Source organism: Zingiber officinale, chromosome 4A (assembly GCF_018446385.1).
Source record: "Zingiber officinale cultivar Zhangliang chromosome 4A, Zo_v1.1, whole genome shotgun sequence".
Classification (NCBI taxonomy): domain Eukaryota; kingdom Viridiplantae; phylum Streptophyta; class Magnoliopsida; order Zingiberales; family Zingiberaceae; genus Zingiber; species Zingiber officinale.
In genome coordinates, this window is record NC_055992.1 from 125,162,622 (window position 1) to 125,174,812 (window position 12,191).

Here is a 12,191-nt window from a genome sequence, read left to right on the forward strand (position 1 = left end):
CGATATTTATCGTCGGAGCTCGAGGCATGGATGCCGGACCGTCTCTTGATTTTAACGACGGAGCTCGTCGCGCCGCTCGGATTATTTAAAGACGCCGCTCGTCTCTCGATATTTATCGTCGGAGCTCGGCGCGGTTTTATAGCCGATCGCGGCTCTTGATTTTAACGGAGCTCGTCGTCCGCCGGATTATTTAAAGACGGCTCGTCTCTCGATATTTATCGTCGGAGCTCGAGGGCGCGGATTTTATCGGCGCGGCTCTTGATTTTAACGACGGAGCTCGTCGGCGCGTCCGCTCGGATTATTTAAAGACGCCTCGTCTCTCGATATTTATCATCGGAGCTCGACGGCGCGGTTTTGGTCGGCACGGCTCTCGATTTTAACGACGGAGCTCGTCCGCCATTAACGACGCCGGCTCGTCTCTCGATATTTATCGTCGGAGCTCGACGGCGCGGTTTTTATAGCCGGTCGGCGCGGCTCTCGATTTTTAACGACGGAGCTCGTCGGCGCGTCCAGTGAGACTGCACACCCGGCCGAACGGCGCGGCCTTCGTCGTCGAGCGCTTGGCTTGTATATAATCATCCGAGGTAGTCTCGGCTAAAATGTACCTAGCCAAACGGCTCAGGCCTTCGCTCCAGGCAATAATCTCCCTCTATCATCCTGATCAGCGTAGGGTTTTGGTTTCCTTCCTGCCACACTAGTATGCAGCCCGGCTGAACAGCTCGGGGTCTTCGAGTTCGAGCTCCCGGTTCGGACATAAACCTCCCGGCCGATCGGCTCGGGGGCCTTCGGGTCACGATGATAATGCCTTATATTCGCTCTTTTGACTTTTCATCTCTGCATTTCAAGTATTTAGTCGAAAAATGAAGTACACAGGGTGATTTACAGTGATACACCTTTCACCCCGACCGATAAGGTTGGAGGTGGTTCGCGCTCCACGGTCTACCTAGCTGCCTACCGTCCTCGTCTTCCAAATAATACGCGCCCGAGCGGAGCTTTTCGATGACTTTGAAGGGACCTGCCCATGGAGCTTCAAGCTTGCCGACATCGCCGACCGGCTTCACTTTCTTCCAGACAAGATCGCCGACCTGGAACGATCTGGGAATGACGCGCCGGTTGTAGTTTTGCCTCATCCGCTGACGGTATGCCATCAGCCGAACGGACGCCTTTGCCCTCTCCTCTTCTACCAAGTCCAGCTCCATGTTTCTTCGTTCGGCATTGCCATCACCATAGCTCTGGATCCGGGCTGACTCAATGCCGACTTCGACCGGAATGACAGCCTCACCGCCATATACCAAATGGAACGGTGTGACTCCTGTCCCTTCTTTTGGCGTCGTTCGGATGGCCCACAAGACGCTCGGCACTTCATCCGGCCAACTTCCTCCCATATGGTCGAGCCGAGCGCGCAAAATACGAAGAATTTCCCGGTTGGCGACTTCAGCTTGACCGTTGCTCTGAGGATAGGCCACGGACGTGAAATGTTGCTCAATGCCGTAGCTTTTGCACCAATCCTCTAACATCTTCCCTATGAACTGCCGTCCGTTGTCGGACACTAGTCGGCGAGGGATGCCGAACCGACAAATGATGTGTTGCCAGATGAATTTTTTAACCATTTGTTCAGTGATCTTTGCCAACGGCTCGGCCTCCACCCACTTGGAGAAATAGTCTACTGCCACTAGTAAAAACTTTCTCTGCCCGGTCGCCATCGGAAATGGACCCACAATATCCATTCCCCATTGATCGAACGGACATGAGATGGTTGATGCCTTCATCTCCTCTGCCGGTCGGTGGGAGAAGTTGTGATACTTCTGGCACGAAAGGCATGTAGATACTGTCCGAGCGGCATCTGTTTGTAAAGTTGGCCAAAAGTATCCGGCCAAGAGAATCTTCTTGGCCAACGAGCGTCCGCCCGGATGACCTCCGCATGATCCTTGATGTACTTCCTGGAGGATGTAAGCTGAGTCCTCCGAGCTTACACATTTCAGCAAAGGGCGCGAGAAAGCTTTCTTGTAAAGTTGATCTCCGATTAGTGTAAACCGACCGGCTCTTCTTCTGAGGAGCCGGGCTGCATATTCATCTGATGGTGTGGTGCCCGAACGGAGGAATTCTATAATAGGTGTCCTCCAGTCATTTGAAAACGCGAGGCCTTGCATCCGGTCGACATGCGCCACCAGCAGCGTTTTTTCAATTGGTTGCTGAACGGCGACCGGCGTTATTGAGCTCGCGAGTTTGGCTAACTCATCGGCCTCCTGGTTCTCCGTTCGGGGAATCTTCTGAATAAGCACCTCTCGGAAAGCAGCTTTGAGTTTTTCAAAAGCCTCAGCGTAGAGTTTGAGCCGAACACTGTTGATTTCAAAGGTGCCGGAAAGTTGCTGAGCGGCCAACTGTGAATCAGAATAGAGTGCCACCCGACCGGCTCCCACATGCCGTGCTGCCTGCAATCCGGCTATGAGGGCCTCATACTCTGCTTCATTGTTAGTAGCTTTGTAGTCTAGCCTGACGGATAGGTGCATCTTTTCTTCCTGAGGTGAGAGTAGTAATATTCCGATCCCACTTCCGAGCCGAGTGGAGGATCCATCCACATATATTCTCCACATAGCTTCCGGCTCTGGTCTTTGCACTTCGGTCACAAAATCAGCCAAAGATTGGGCTTTAATCGCCGAGCGGGGCTGATATTGGATGTCAAATTCACTTAATTCTGTCGTCCACTTGATAAGCCGTCCGGACGCTTCTGGATTCAACAGCACTCTTCCGAGTGGACTGTTCGTCCGGACAATGATGGTGTGAGCCAAGAAATACGGTCGAAGGCGCCGAGCGGCTAAAACCAAAGCTAAAGCCAACTTCTCGAGCCCAGTGTAACGAAATTCAGCATCTTTTAAAATGTGGCTTAGAAAATACACCGGCTGCTCTTCGCCGCTCGCCCTCACAAGTGCTGAGCCTACAGCATGCTCAGTTGACGACAGATACATATACAGTGACTCACCCCCGATCGGCTTGGCCAGCACAGGCAGAGAATTTAGATATGTCTTCAATTCTTCAAATGCTCGGTCACACTCTTCATCCCACTGGAACTTAGTAGCCTTGTGCAGGATTTTGAAGAATGGCAGGCTCCGATCGGCGGTTCTGGAGATGAATCTGGATAAAGCAATTATCCGACCGGTCAACCTTTGCACTTCTCTTGTATTTCTTGGGGGCGGCATGTCTTGCAGTGCTTTTACCTTGCTGGGATTTGCTTCGATTCCCCGCTCGGTCACTATGTACCCCAAGAAACGCCCTCCTTTAGCTCCGAACAAGCACTTCTGGGAATTTAGCTTGACTCCATATTTGCGCAGTGTGCGGAAGGTTTCTTCCATATCCTTGAAAAGATCGGCCGCTTGGACGGATTTGATAAGAATGTCGTCCACATAAACTTCCAGATTCCGCCCGATCTGCTCCTTGAACACTTTGTTCATCAAGCGTTGATAGGTGGCCCCGGCATTCTTCAATCCGAACGGCATCACATTGTAGCAATATGTGCCGTCGGCCGTTACGAAGCTTACTTTTTCTTGATCTTCCCGGGCGAGCGGGACTTGATGATATCCTTGGTAGGCGTCAAGCATGCAAATTAATTCGCAGCCGGCCGTAGAGTCCACCAGCTGATCTATCCGGGGCAGAGGATAAAAATCCTTGGGGCATGCTTTGTTTAAGTCTCGAAAGTCGATGCAGACCCTCCACTTGCCGCCCGGCTTGGAGACCAAGACTACGTTGGCCAGCCAGCTTGGGAACTGCACCTCGCGTATGTGGCCGGCCTTCAGAAGTTTTTCTACTTCTGCCCGGATAATAGTATTCTGCTCGGCGCTGAAATCCCTTTTTCTCTGCTTCACCGGCCGAGCGTCCGGTCGGACATGCAATTCATGCTGCGCCAGGCTCGGCGAAATTCCAGGTAACTCATGTGTCGACCAGACGAAGACATCATAATTTCGTTGGAGGCACTGGATCAGCTTCTCCTTCTGTTCTTTCCCCAGATCAGAGGCGATAAAAGTCGTGGCCTCCGATCGGGTTGGATGGATCTGGACTTCCTCCTTTTCATCATAAATTAAAGCAGGAGGTTTCTCAGTTATGGCGTGTACCTCGATTCGGGGTGCCTTCCGGGCGGAACAGGCCTCCGCTCGGATCATCTCTATATAGCAGCGCCGAGCTGCTAGCTGATCTCCCCGCACTTCTCCTACTTTGTCTTCCACTGGGAACTTTATCTTTTGGTGGAAGGTTGAGACAACCGCTCGGAATTCGCCGGTCGTCCCAAAATGACGTTGTAGGATGATGGAGAGTCGACCACCACGAAGTTGATTGTCCTGGTCCTCCTGAGCGGCTCTTCTCCCAGCGAGGTGGCCAGCCGGATTTGTCCGACCGGCTGAACTTCGTTGCCCGTAAACCCGTAGAGCGGGGTCGTCATGGGCAGCAGCTCGGCTCGATCAATTTGCAGCTGGTCGAACGCCTTCTTGAATATGATGTTGACCGAGCTCCCTGTGTCAACAAATATGCGGTGAATGGTGTAATTTGCTATTACCGCTTTAACGAGCAGCGCGTCGTCGTGGGGCACTTCTACTCCTTCTAAGTCCCCGGGTCCGAAAGTGATTTCCGGTCCACTTGCCCGTTCTTGACTACAGCCGACCGCGTGGATCTGCAGCTGTCGGACGCCCGCCTTTCTGGCTCGATTGGAGTCTCCTCCGGTCGGTCCGCCGGCAATAACGTTGATCTCGCCCCGGGAAGTATTGTTCCGGTTTTCCTCCTCCCGAGCAGACGGTCGTGACCGTTCTCTGGACGCCCGGCGATTCTCCTGCCTCGGAGATCGGTGCCGATCGGGTGTCTGCTGATGTCGCCTCTCGATGTGGGTCCGGTCAGCTTCATGAGTCCTATGTCTCCTGTCGATGGGAGGAGACCGTCGTTCGGCTTTCCTGGGAACGGGATTGGACAACAAGGGAATGCTTCGGCAATCCCTCGTGTTGTGTGTATCCGTCTGGTGGAAGGTGCAGAACATAGGGGTCCACCTCCTCTTTGGCTTGGGCCGAGCGGCAGCCACCTCTTGTACGTGAGATCTGGCATGGGGGGGTCGGATTGCATCGGCCCTCGGTCCTCTGGGCGGCTGCTGAGCGGCTTGCTGTTTCCGCTCGGCGTGAGTATGTGCCCGCTCGGCAGGAGCTTCCTTTTTCCGAGCGGCTTGCGCTTCTTCCACATTTATATATTCGTTGGCTCGATGTAGCATGTGATCATAATCTCGGGGCGGCTTTCGGATGAGCGACCGGAAGAAGTCTCCATCCGCTAGGCCTTGCGTGAAGGCGTTCATCATCGTCTCCGAGGTGGCCGTTGGGATGTCCATCGCCACTTGGTTGAACCGCTGAATGTAAGCTCGAAGCGATTCTCTCGGCTCTTGCTTGATGGCGAACAAGCTGACACTTGTCTTTTGATAACGCCGACTACTGGCGAAGTGGTGGAGGAAGGCCGTTCGGAATTCCTTGAAGCTCGTGATGGATCCGTCCGGCAACCTCCGGAACCACCGTTGAGCAGATCCCGAGAAAGTGGTAAGAAAGACTCGGCACTTCACTCCATCGGTGTATTGATGGAGCGTGGCTGTGTTATCAAACTTACCCAGATGATCATCCGGGTCCGTTGTTCCATTGTACTCGCCGATTGTCGGAGGCACGTAGTGCTTGGGCAGAGGGTCCCGTAGTATAGCCTCCGAGAATTGGCGATTGATCTGCTCGGGGGAGGAGTCCGCTCGGGGAGCTTTCCCCTTCCTGTCATCCCGCCTTGGCATTTCATCTGAGGAAGATCCTATATCTCTTCGGGTCGGCGTGGCTCCAGGGGTGCGAAATAAGGCCCGATGGAATGCGACGGTGGCTGGAGGTGCTTCCGCTCGGCCACCTGACGCAGATGTTGCTTGCTGCTCCGCCCGCTCGACGGATGCTTTTTGTTTTTGCTCCACGAGTTTGGCGGCCCTTATCTCGACCAGAGCGTCGAGTTCCTCCCTTGAAAGCGTCACCGTGTGCTGTCGTCCAGCCTCGTCCATTGTCTCTGCTCGGATGCAGGAGCGTTCCCACAGACGGCGCCAATTTGATCCTGTCCGAACCAAGAGTCAGCGGACGCTGGGCACGTGGCGCTCTCTGCTGGATCTTCGAGTGCTCCGGCGAACCTGCAACAAACCGGGCCGGGAGGGGTTCCCGGCGACGGTCCTCCGACGCTCAAGTCAGGTAGGCTATGGAGAAAGTGGCTGCCAAATCTGTATCATGCGTACCTTTGGCGAAGTAATAGCCTCTTTATATAGGACGGAGAAAGAATTGATGCACGCCCATCGAGATGCGTACGTGTCAGCAACCCATACCACGGTATGCACTTGTCAGAGAGCTTACCTGATCCCATACTGCTACAGTGAGAGAATGTTCTTTGATGGGACGGCAGGACCCCCGTTGTCAGGCTAGTCGTATGGCATAGCCATACGACTTGACGGCTGTCAGAAAATGTTCCCATCTTTTACCCACCACCTGTCTGGGGAGCCCGGCCCACCGAGCGGGCGGTGAAAGTCCGGACGCGGTGAAAGTCGTCCGGACGGCCCTGATTATTTGCGCCGTCCGGGGGGTGCTTCCTTCCGCTCGGTCATTGTGCACTGCTTCATTTGAGCGTCGGAACCCTGGTCCCTACCAGGGTGTCTTTTTACTATCAGATTTCCCTTTTTTCCGAGTCCGGTCGGCTCGCCCCTTTCGGGTGAGCCACTGGACCCTTTGACCTCCCCTCAGCGTTGACTCCTTGTGGGGTTCCGGCTTTTTACCGCCGGATCAATTGTAAATAATTTTTTGTTTAAAATAGGTTGTACTGTAATTCTTATTTAAAAAAGAGATCGTCAAAAAAAGAGGCACAAAATCATTTTATCAAGTTTTGTCATGGTATCAAAGTAAGCTTCTAAAATTCATAATTGAATCTTCGAATCTCTATGAGTTTCTTTTTGCTTCTGTATTAAAAAAGTTTTCTGGTTTGTTATAATTTTTTTTTGTGTTGATTAATTTCTAATCAACAACTTTGACTTTGAGATTTTATTTTGTTTAGAATAATGTCTGCTAAGAATTTTCTTGGAAGAATATCTACAAAGACTTTGGCTATCAAATTCATAGAAAAGAATTATGCAACTTGAGAATTTCAGTTCAGAATGTTTCTGAAAGGGAAGAGCTTTGGAATCATATTGACGGGTGTACTCCTGCTTCTAAAGAACGTACAAAACTTAGTTAATGGAAGACGAAGGATGCTCGAATCATCTCTTGGATTTTAGATTCTGTTGAACCTCATATGATGAAAAATTTACGTTCCTTCAGTACAGCTAAGGAGATATGGGATTATCTACAACGCATATATTATCAAGATAAATTGACGGACTAAGCAAGAATAATCAGAGTGTCCGATCGACAAGGTCAAGTGGGAATGAGTAGTGTCCGATCGACAGGGTCAAATAGAAAGGAATAGGATGTCCGATCAATGGAGCCGAACGGACTAAGCCAATGGTGCTGAGTCAGTGACGCTGAGACGATGATCAAATTAGTGGAGAATATCGTCTCGAGTAAACTGACGAGCATAATAAAGCTTCTCGTTTCGGACCAACAGATTAGGAACGATCCCGCTTGAATTTGACTACATCTATTGACCTTCCTAATGCTTCCTAATAGGCTAATACACGTGGACTCTCATACTCCCCATGTCAGTTACGTTTTCTTTGTTCAGTTATGTTATTCCATGTCAGTTACGTTATCTTTGTTCAGTTATGTTATTTTTGGTCGAAGTTTAGAATGAGAGGACGCCGGAAGAGTGACACAATGCCGGAGACTGTCCGCGTGGTCGCCGCAGAGCAACAGTCGCCGAAGGTGAACCCGTGCGCCCGCCGCCCGGAAGCGGGACCTAGCGTGATGAGCAGGATGAAATCGGTGGCCGTCGCTACGCCGCCGACGAGGATTTGATGATCGACCCTACGATGAACAGTTGGAACAGAGGCGATGAGAATTTTGTTTGGATCAATTTCTTGGTGATAGTTGAACAAGAAAAGTTCATCCACAAACTTGACAATATAGATTTGTTTTTCGTACAGAAAAGCCAAAAGTCAAACGTACCGATCAATTTTACGATCAATCCCAAAAAACAAAAAAAAACTATAAATTAATCGATGACTTGGTCAACCTCTGGCATGGCGGCCATTGGGGAGGCGCTTGAGCGCCTCCAACAGAGTGTTCCTCAGCCGGCCGAGGTGCGGTCGGACGTTCTGGTTCTCCAAGTAGATCCGGCTGATCTCGTTCCACCCCCTCTTGTGCACGCCGTAGCGGTCCTTGATCACCGGATCATCCGCCCGGTACTCCTCCCCGATCGTGCTCTCGTCCGCTTCGATGTAGTACTCCAAGTACTCGATCCTCATCGCCGGCGCCGGGTCCCCGAAAGTCTCCCTCGCGAGCCAGTCCAGCCCCCCGAACGGCACTACCTGGATCATCACGGCGCCGTCGGGGAGGAACACCATGTTGGCGAGTCCGGCGCCGTGGACGCCCATCATCACGTCGGCGGAGTTCACCAGCCGCGCGAAGTCGCTCACGTTGGTGCCCTTGTGCGGCTCCGCCACCCGCACGTCGAACCCTAGCCGCGCCGCCATATCCCTCATCCCCTGCATGTTCAGGAAAACCCTAGTTTTGTTCCGCGCGATGATCAGCAGCCGCGGCTTCCGCCGGTCGTCCGCCGCCGCCGCCGCCGCCGCCGACCGCTCCAGGCCGTACGCCTTCCTCAGCATCGCCTTGAAATCCACCATCGAGTACCCCGTCGGCGTCCTCGCCGGGTCAATGCCGAACACCGTGTGGTAGCTCAGCCCCAAGATCACCCGCGGGAAGCAATGAACCGCTCCTTCCTCTTCGATGTCCGCGTCGATGATCTCGTAATCGGAGAGCTGCCTAAAAATCAGGGCGAACTTGGTCACCCACCAGTCCTGGTTGTCGGCGACCACGAACTGAACCTCACCGCGGAATCGGTAGGCGGAGATGAAAAGGGGGACGAGCACGTCGGTGAAGTCGTGGAAGTGGTTTCCGGTGAACCCGCCGAGCGAGAACACCAGCGCCGGGACGCTGTGGTTGACCGTGCATTCCGGCGGCGGTCCACCGCCGGGGAACGGCTTCAAAGTCCACTCCTTGATGTGCTTCATGGTCGCAGAGTTATTCTGTTTTCTGCAGTAAGGCTTGCTTTTCCATTCTCTCTCCGTCAAGGAAGGGGGCAGGAAGACGGTCTGCAACCTTCCTTGCAATCTCACATCTCCTTCCGCTTCGCAAACAACGGATCTATTGCTTGTTCTTGAGCAAATTGGCTCCTGCGAGACGATCGCAGCTTTCTCTGCAACAATTTCTCGAGCTATTGCAGTGGTCTCTTCTTCATCTTCATCCTCTGCACAGAACAGGTAGGGTTTTGTTCCAGATTTAGCTTCAAAATCTTCGCCTCTTCTTAAAAATTCGATCTTTGCTTCAAAATCGTTCAAATTACCTGTTATCGCAGCCTCCTCACTCTTCGAAATCGTTTCTGCTCCTGCCAAAGCCTGTGGCTTTGCTGCAAGAACAGCAAGAACAGTATTCTCTTCAGAACATAAATTCCTTAAATTGCTAGCTGAAAGAAAGATGAACAGAGAACACGAACCAAACGGAGCTGCGCAGTATCGAGCCTTGATGAGGGAGAGGATGCAGAGAGGCATGATCACGATGGCAACGATGAGCACGTTGCCTGCCCTCCTTGCCTCAATCCGTGAAAGTGAAGGATTCCTTGCAGACTTCATCCTTGTTCTCCTGGATCAGTCATGGCTCCTCTTCTGATCAGATTCTTCGCTTAGATATAGCGATGTTCCCGAAGGCGACACAAGAATTTCCAAAAACATGACTGGACCAGTGGAATCTAACCCTAGAAGAGCTGATAGATGGTCTCTTCGGAATGATTGTAAACTATACATTTACTCCATCCATAGCTACTTTACCTTCAAGGATATTACAATGTTGTTGTTCTATCACTGTCTGAATCACCACAGTAATTGTCTTCCTTAAACTAAACGATTGGGTAGGTGGGCAGGCAGATTGGCAGCTCCATTTGAGCAACCAAAACTCGTCATTATCTGAGCAGGTGATGAACTAGTGGTTGCTACAGCTTGAAGGCACAGTTTGAGCAAATGCAAAATGTGTTGCAGTCTGAAGGTGTAAATCCATCGCTCAGTGATAGGAACGCAACGCTTTATTGTTCTTTATTGTCTGATACACTCACTACTGCAAGCAACTGCTGAGCTTCTTCACCGCGGAATCAGGAGCAAAGCTAGCAATCGATCAGAGGTGTGGAGCTTCTTTATGCTTAGAGATGTAGTTGTCGTGGTAGATCGTCAACCTCCAAAGAACTATGAAGGACACATCCCACCAATAATTCTAGGGTTTGCACGAGAGTGTAGTGGGAATTAGTAATAGTTTAACCAAGTCAGAGCATTGCGAGATTAGTGGGCTATTGTGTCCATTGGGGTTGGACGAATTGAATGAATTGAGCGAGTCAAATGGGATGAGCATGTCGGGCAAAAATGGCAAGTCAATGAATCAAGCAAAGTCGATAGACGGAGCAAATTGGATATCTGAAGTCGACGAGTGATGGAGTCGACTAAGTAGAAGCTCAATAAACTGTCAAACCGTACAACACTCTCGTAGTTATCGGTAAAAATGCTGGTAAAGATGTTTAAGGGTATGAGCGTTTTAGGGGCCAAAAAGGATTCCACCGGCACCGGTGGCATGCATGCCCGTTTGATCTCAGCTTGCATTGTCGCAATCTGCCATTTCTAGCTCCCTGACCGCCCGCAGCATGCACGTCGTTTTCCTTCGCGCTACAGGGACAAAAAAAGATTCCACCGGCACCGGCGCGTCGCCCTCCTTGCTCCTCGACCGCAACATGCATGCGGTTTTAATTTCCTTCACGCTGCAGGGGCCAAAAAGGATTCCACCGGCACCGGCGACATGCACGCCATTTGATTTCAGCTTGCATGGTCGCAATCTGCCATTTCTCGCCCTAACATCATACTTCCCTTTTCGTTCTATAATCTGGAGGTTCTTCGACCATTTTGGTCCCCGACAGAGAAGTCTAAGTGTTGAATCTGAACCTCAAAGCCTTCGCAGCTGAGCCTTGAGGTTTCATTCTCAGCCATGGTAATTCCATCGATCCCTCACTTTCTCACACGAAAGAGTTATTTTTACCCTAAAATGAGTCCCCTATGCCTCTGTTATCAAGTGAGGAATAAATAAAGAACGAAGGATGTATGAAGATAAATTAGTAAATGTTAAATTAGATTTTTCTATAATCAATTAAATAATATTAAAATTATATTTTATTTTTTATGATTTTGATTATGTGATTATGTGATAAATTAATTTTGACTATGTATAGTCACTTAATCAAACATGTCTTTAGTATCACTTCGAAAAATAAAAAATCTCATATACCTGTCCGCAATAAAATCTTTTATCAATTTCTTTATGGTCCATATTTTTATATTTAAAAAATAAAGTAAACTTAAAAAAATTGAAAAAACAAAGGCAAGGAGCGGCTTCGAAACAGAATGCTGCTTCTTGCCATAAATAAATAAGTTATAGGAGGAGTTACAATGGCAAATGATGAATATGTACTTCCTAATATCTTCATAAATTCATTTTAAAATTAATATGAGAAGGTAAATCATGGGTGACAATTAATTTTTAGAATAGTGATTAGCACGTAAAGAAAATATTTACTTTGACTTTGTCGAAATTCGATGGCAACACTTCATGCGCTGGAAGAGTTCCCTTACTTGTGATGACAAAAGATAAATACGTTCATCCCAACGCCTCCATTGATCCGTTCCAAGCTAACAAAGAGCTCCCTCACTTGAGTGAGCTCCCTCACTTGAGTCATATAGAAGTTGTTATTATAATTGTTTTAAGGACATCTACAGTGAGATCATTATAAACTCCACCCTCATTATACATGTAGGGTTTATCATTTTTTCTATAAATGGAAGCTAAAATCTTAAACCTGATTTATACATTTAAAAAAGTTACAAAAATGAGTTTAAACTCTCCCTCTTGACGCACGCGTGAGGGTAGTAGACAGTAAGGGTCAGCGACCCTATTTAATGTTTTTTTTAATTTTTTATTTATTTA

The 12,191-nt window shown here is 49.9% G+C and overlaps 1 protein-coding gene across 1 annotated transcript; it reads right to left on the bottom strand.

Annotated features, from left to right (window-relative positions):
* Positions 1-8,008: 8,008 nt before the first annotated feature.
* On the bottom strand, positions 8,009-10,136 carry LOC121970985 (alpha-1,3-arabinosyltransferase XAT3-like). The gene is made up of 3 exons (XM_042522024.1): positions 9,673-10,136; positions 9,523-9,585; positions 8,009-9,426 (listed from the first exon to the last, which is right to left on the bottom strand). The coding sequence occupies exons 1-3, from the start codon at positions 9,806-9,808 to the stop codon at positions 8,186-8,188; spliced, it is 1,440 nt and encodes a 479-aa protein (XP_042377958.1). The 5' UTR covers positions 9,809-10,136; the 3' UTR covers positions 8,009-8,185.
* Positions 10,137-12,191: the final 2,055 nt, after the last annotated feature.

Excerpts from the sequence above, each read along its gene's own strand:
- LOC121970985 (XM_042522024.1), bottom strand. The coding sequence starts at position 9,808 with ATGAAGTCTGCAAGGAATCCTTCACTTTCACGGATTGAGGCAAGGAGG. Across the intron at positions 9,586-9,672 it reads ATACTGCGCAGCTCCGTTTG|CAAAGCCACAGGCTTTGGCA; the intron begins GTTCGTGTTCTC and ends CTGTTCTTGCAG. Across the intron at positions 9,427-9,522 it reads TGAGGAGGCTGCGATAACAG|AGGATGAAGATGAAGAAGAG; the intron begins GTAATTTGAACG and ends TGTTCTGTGCAG.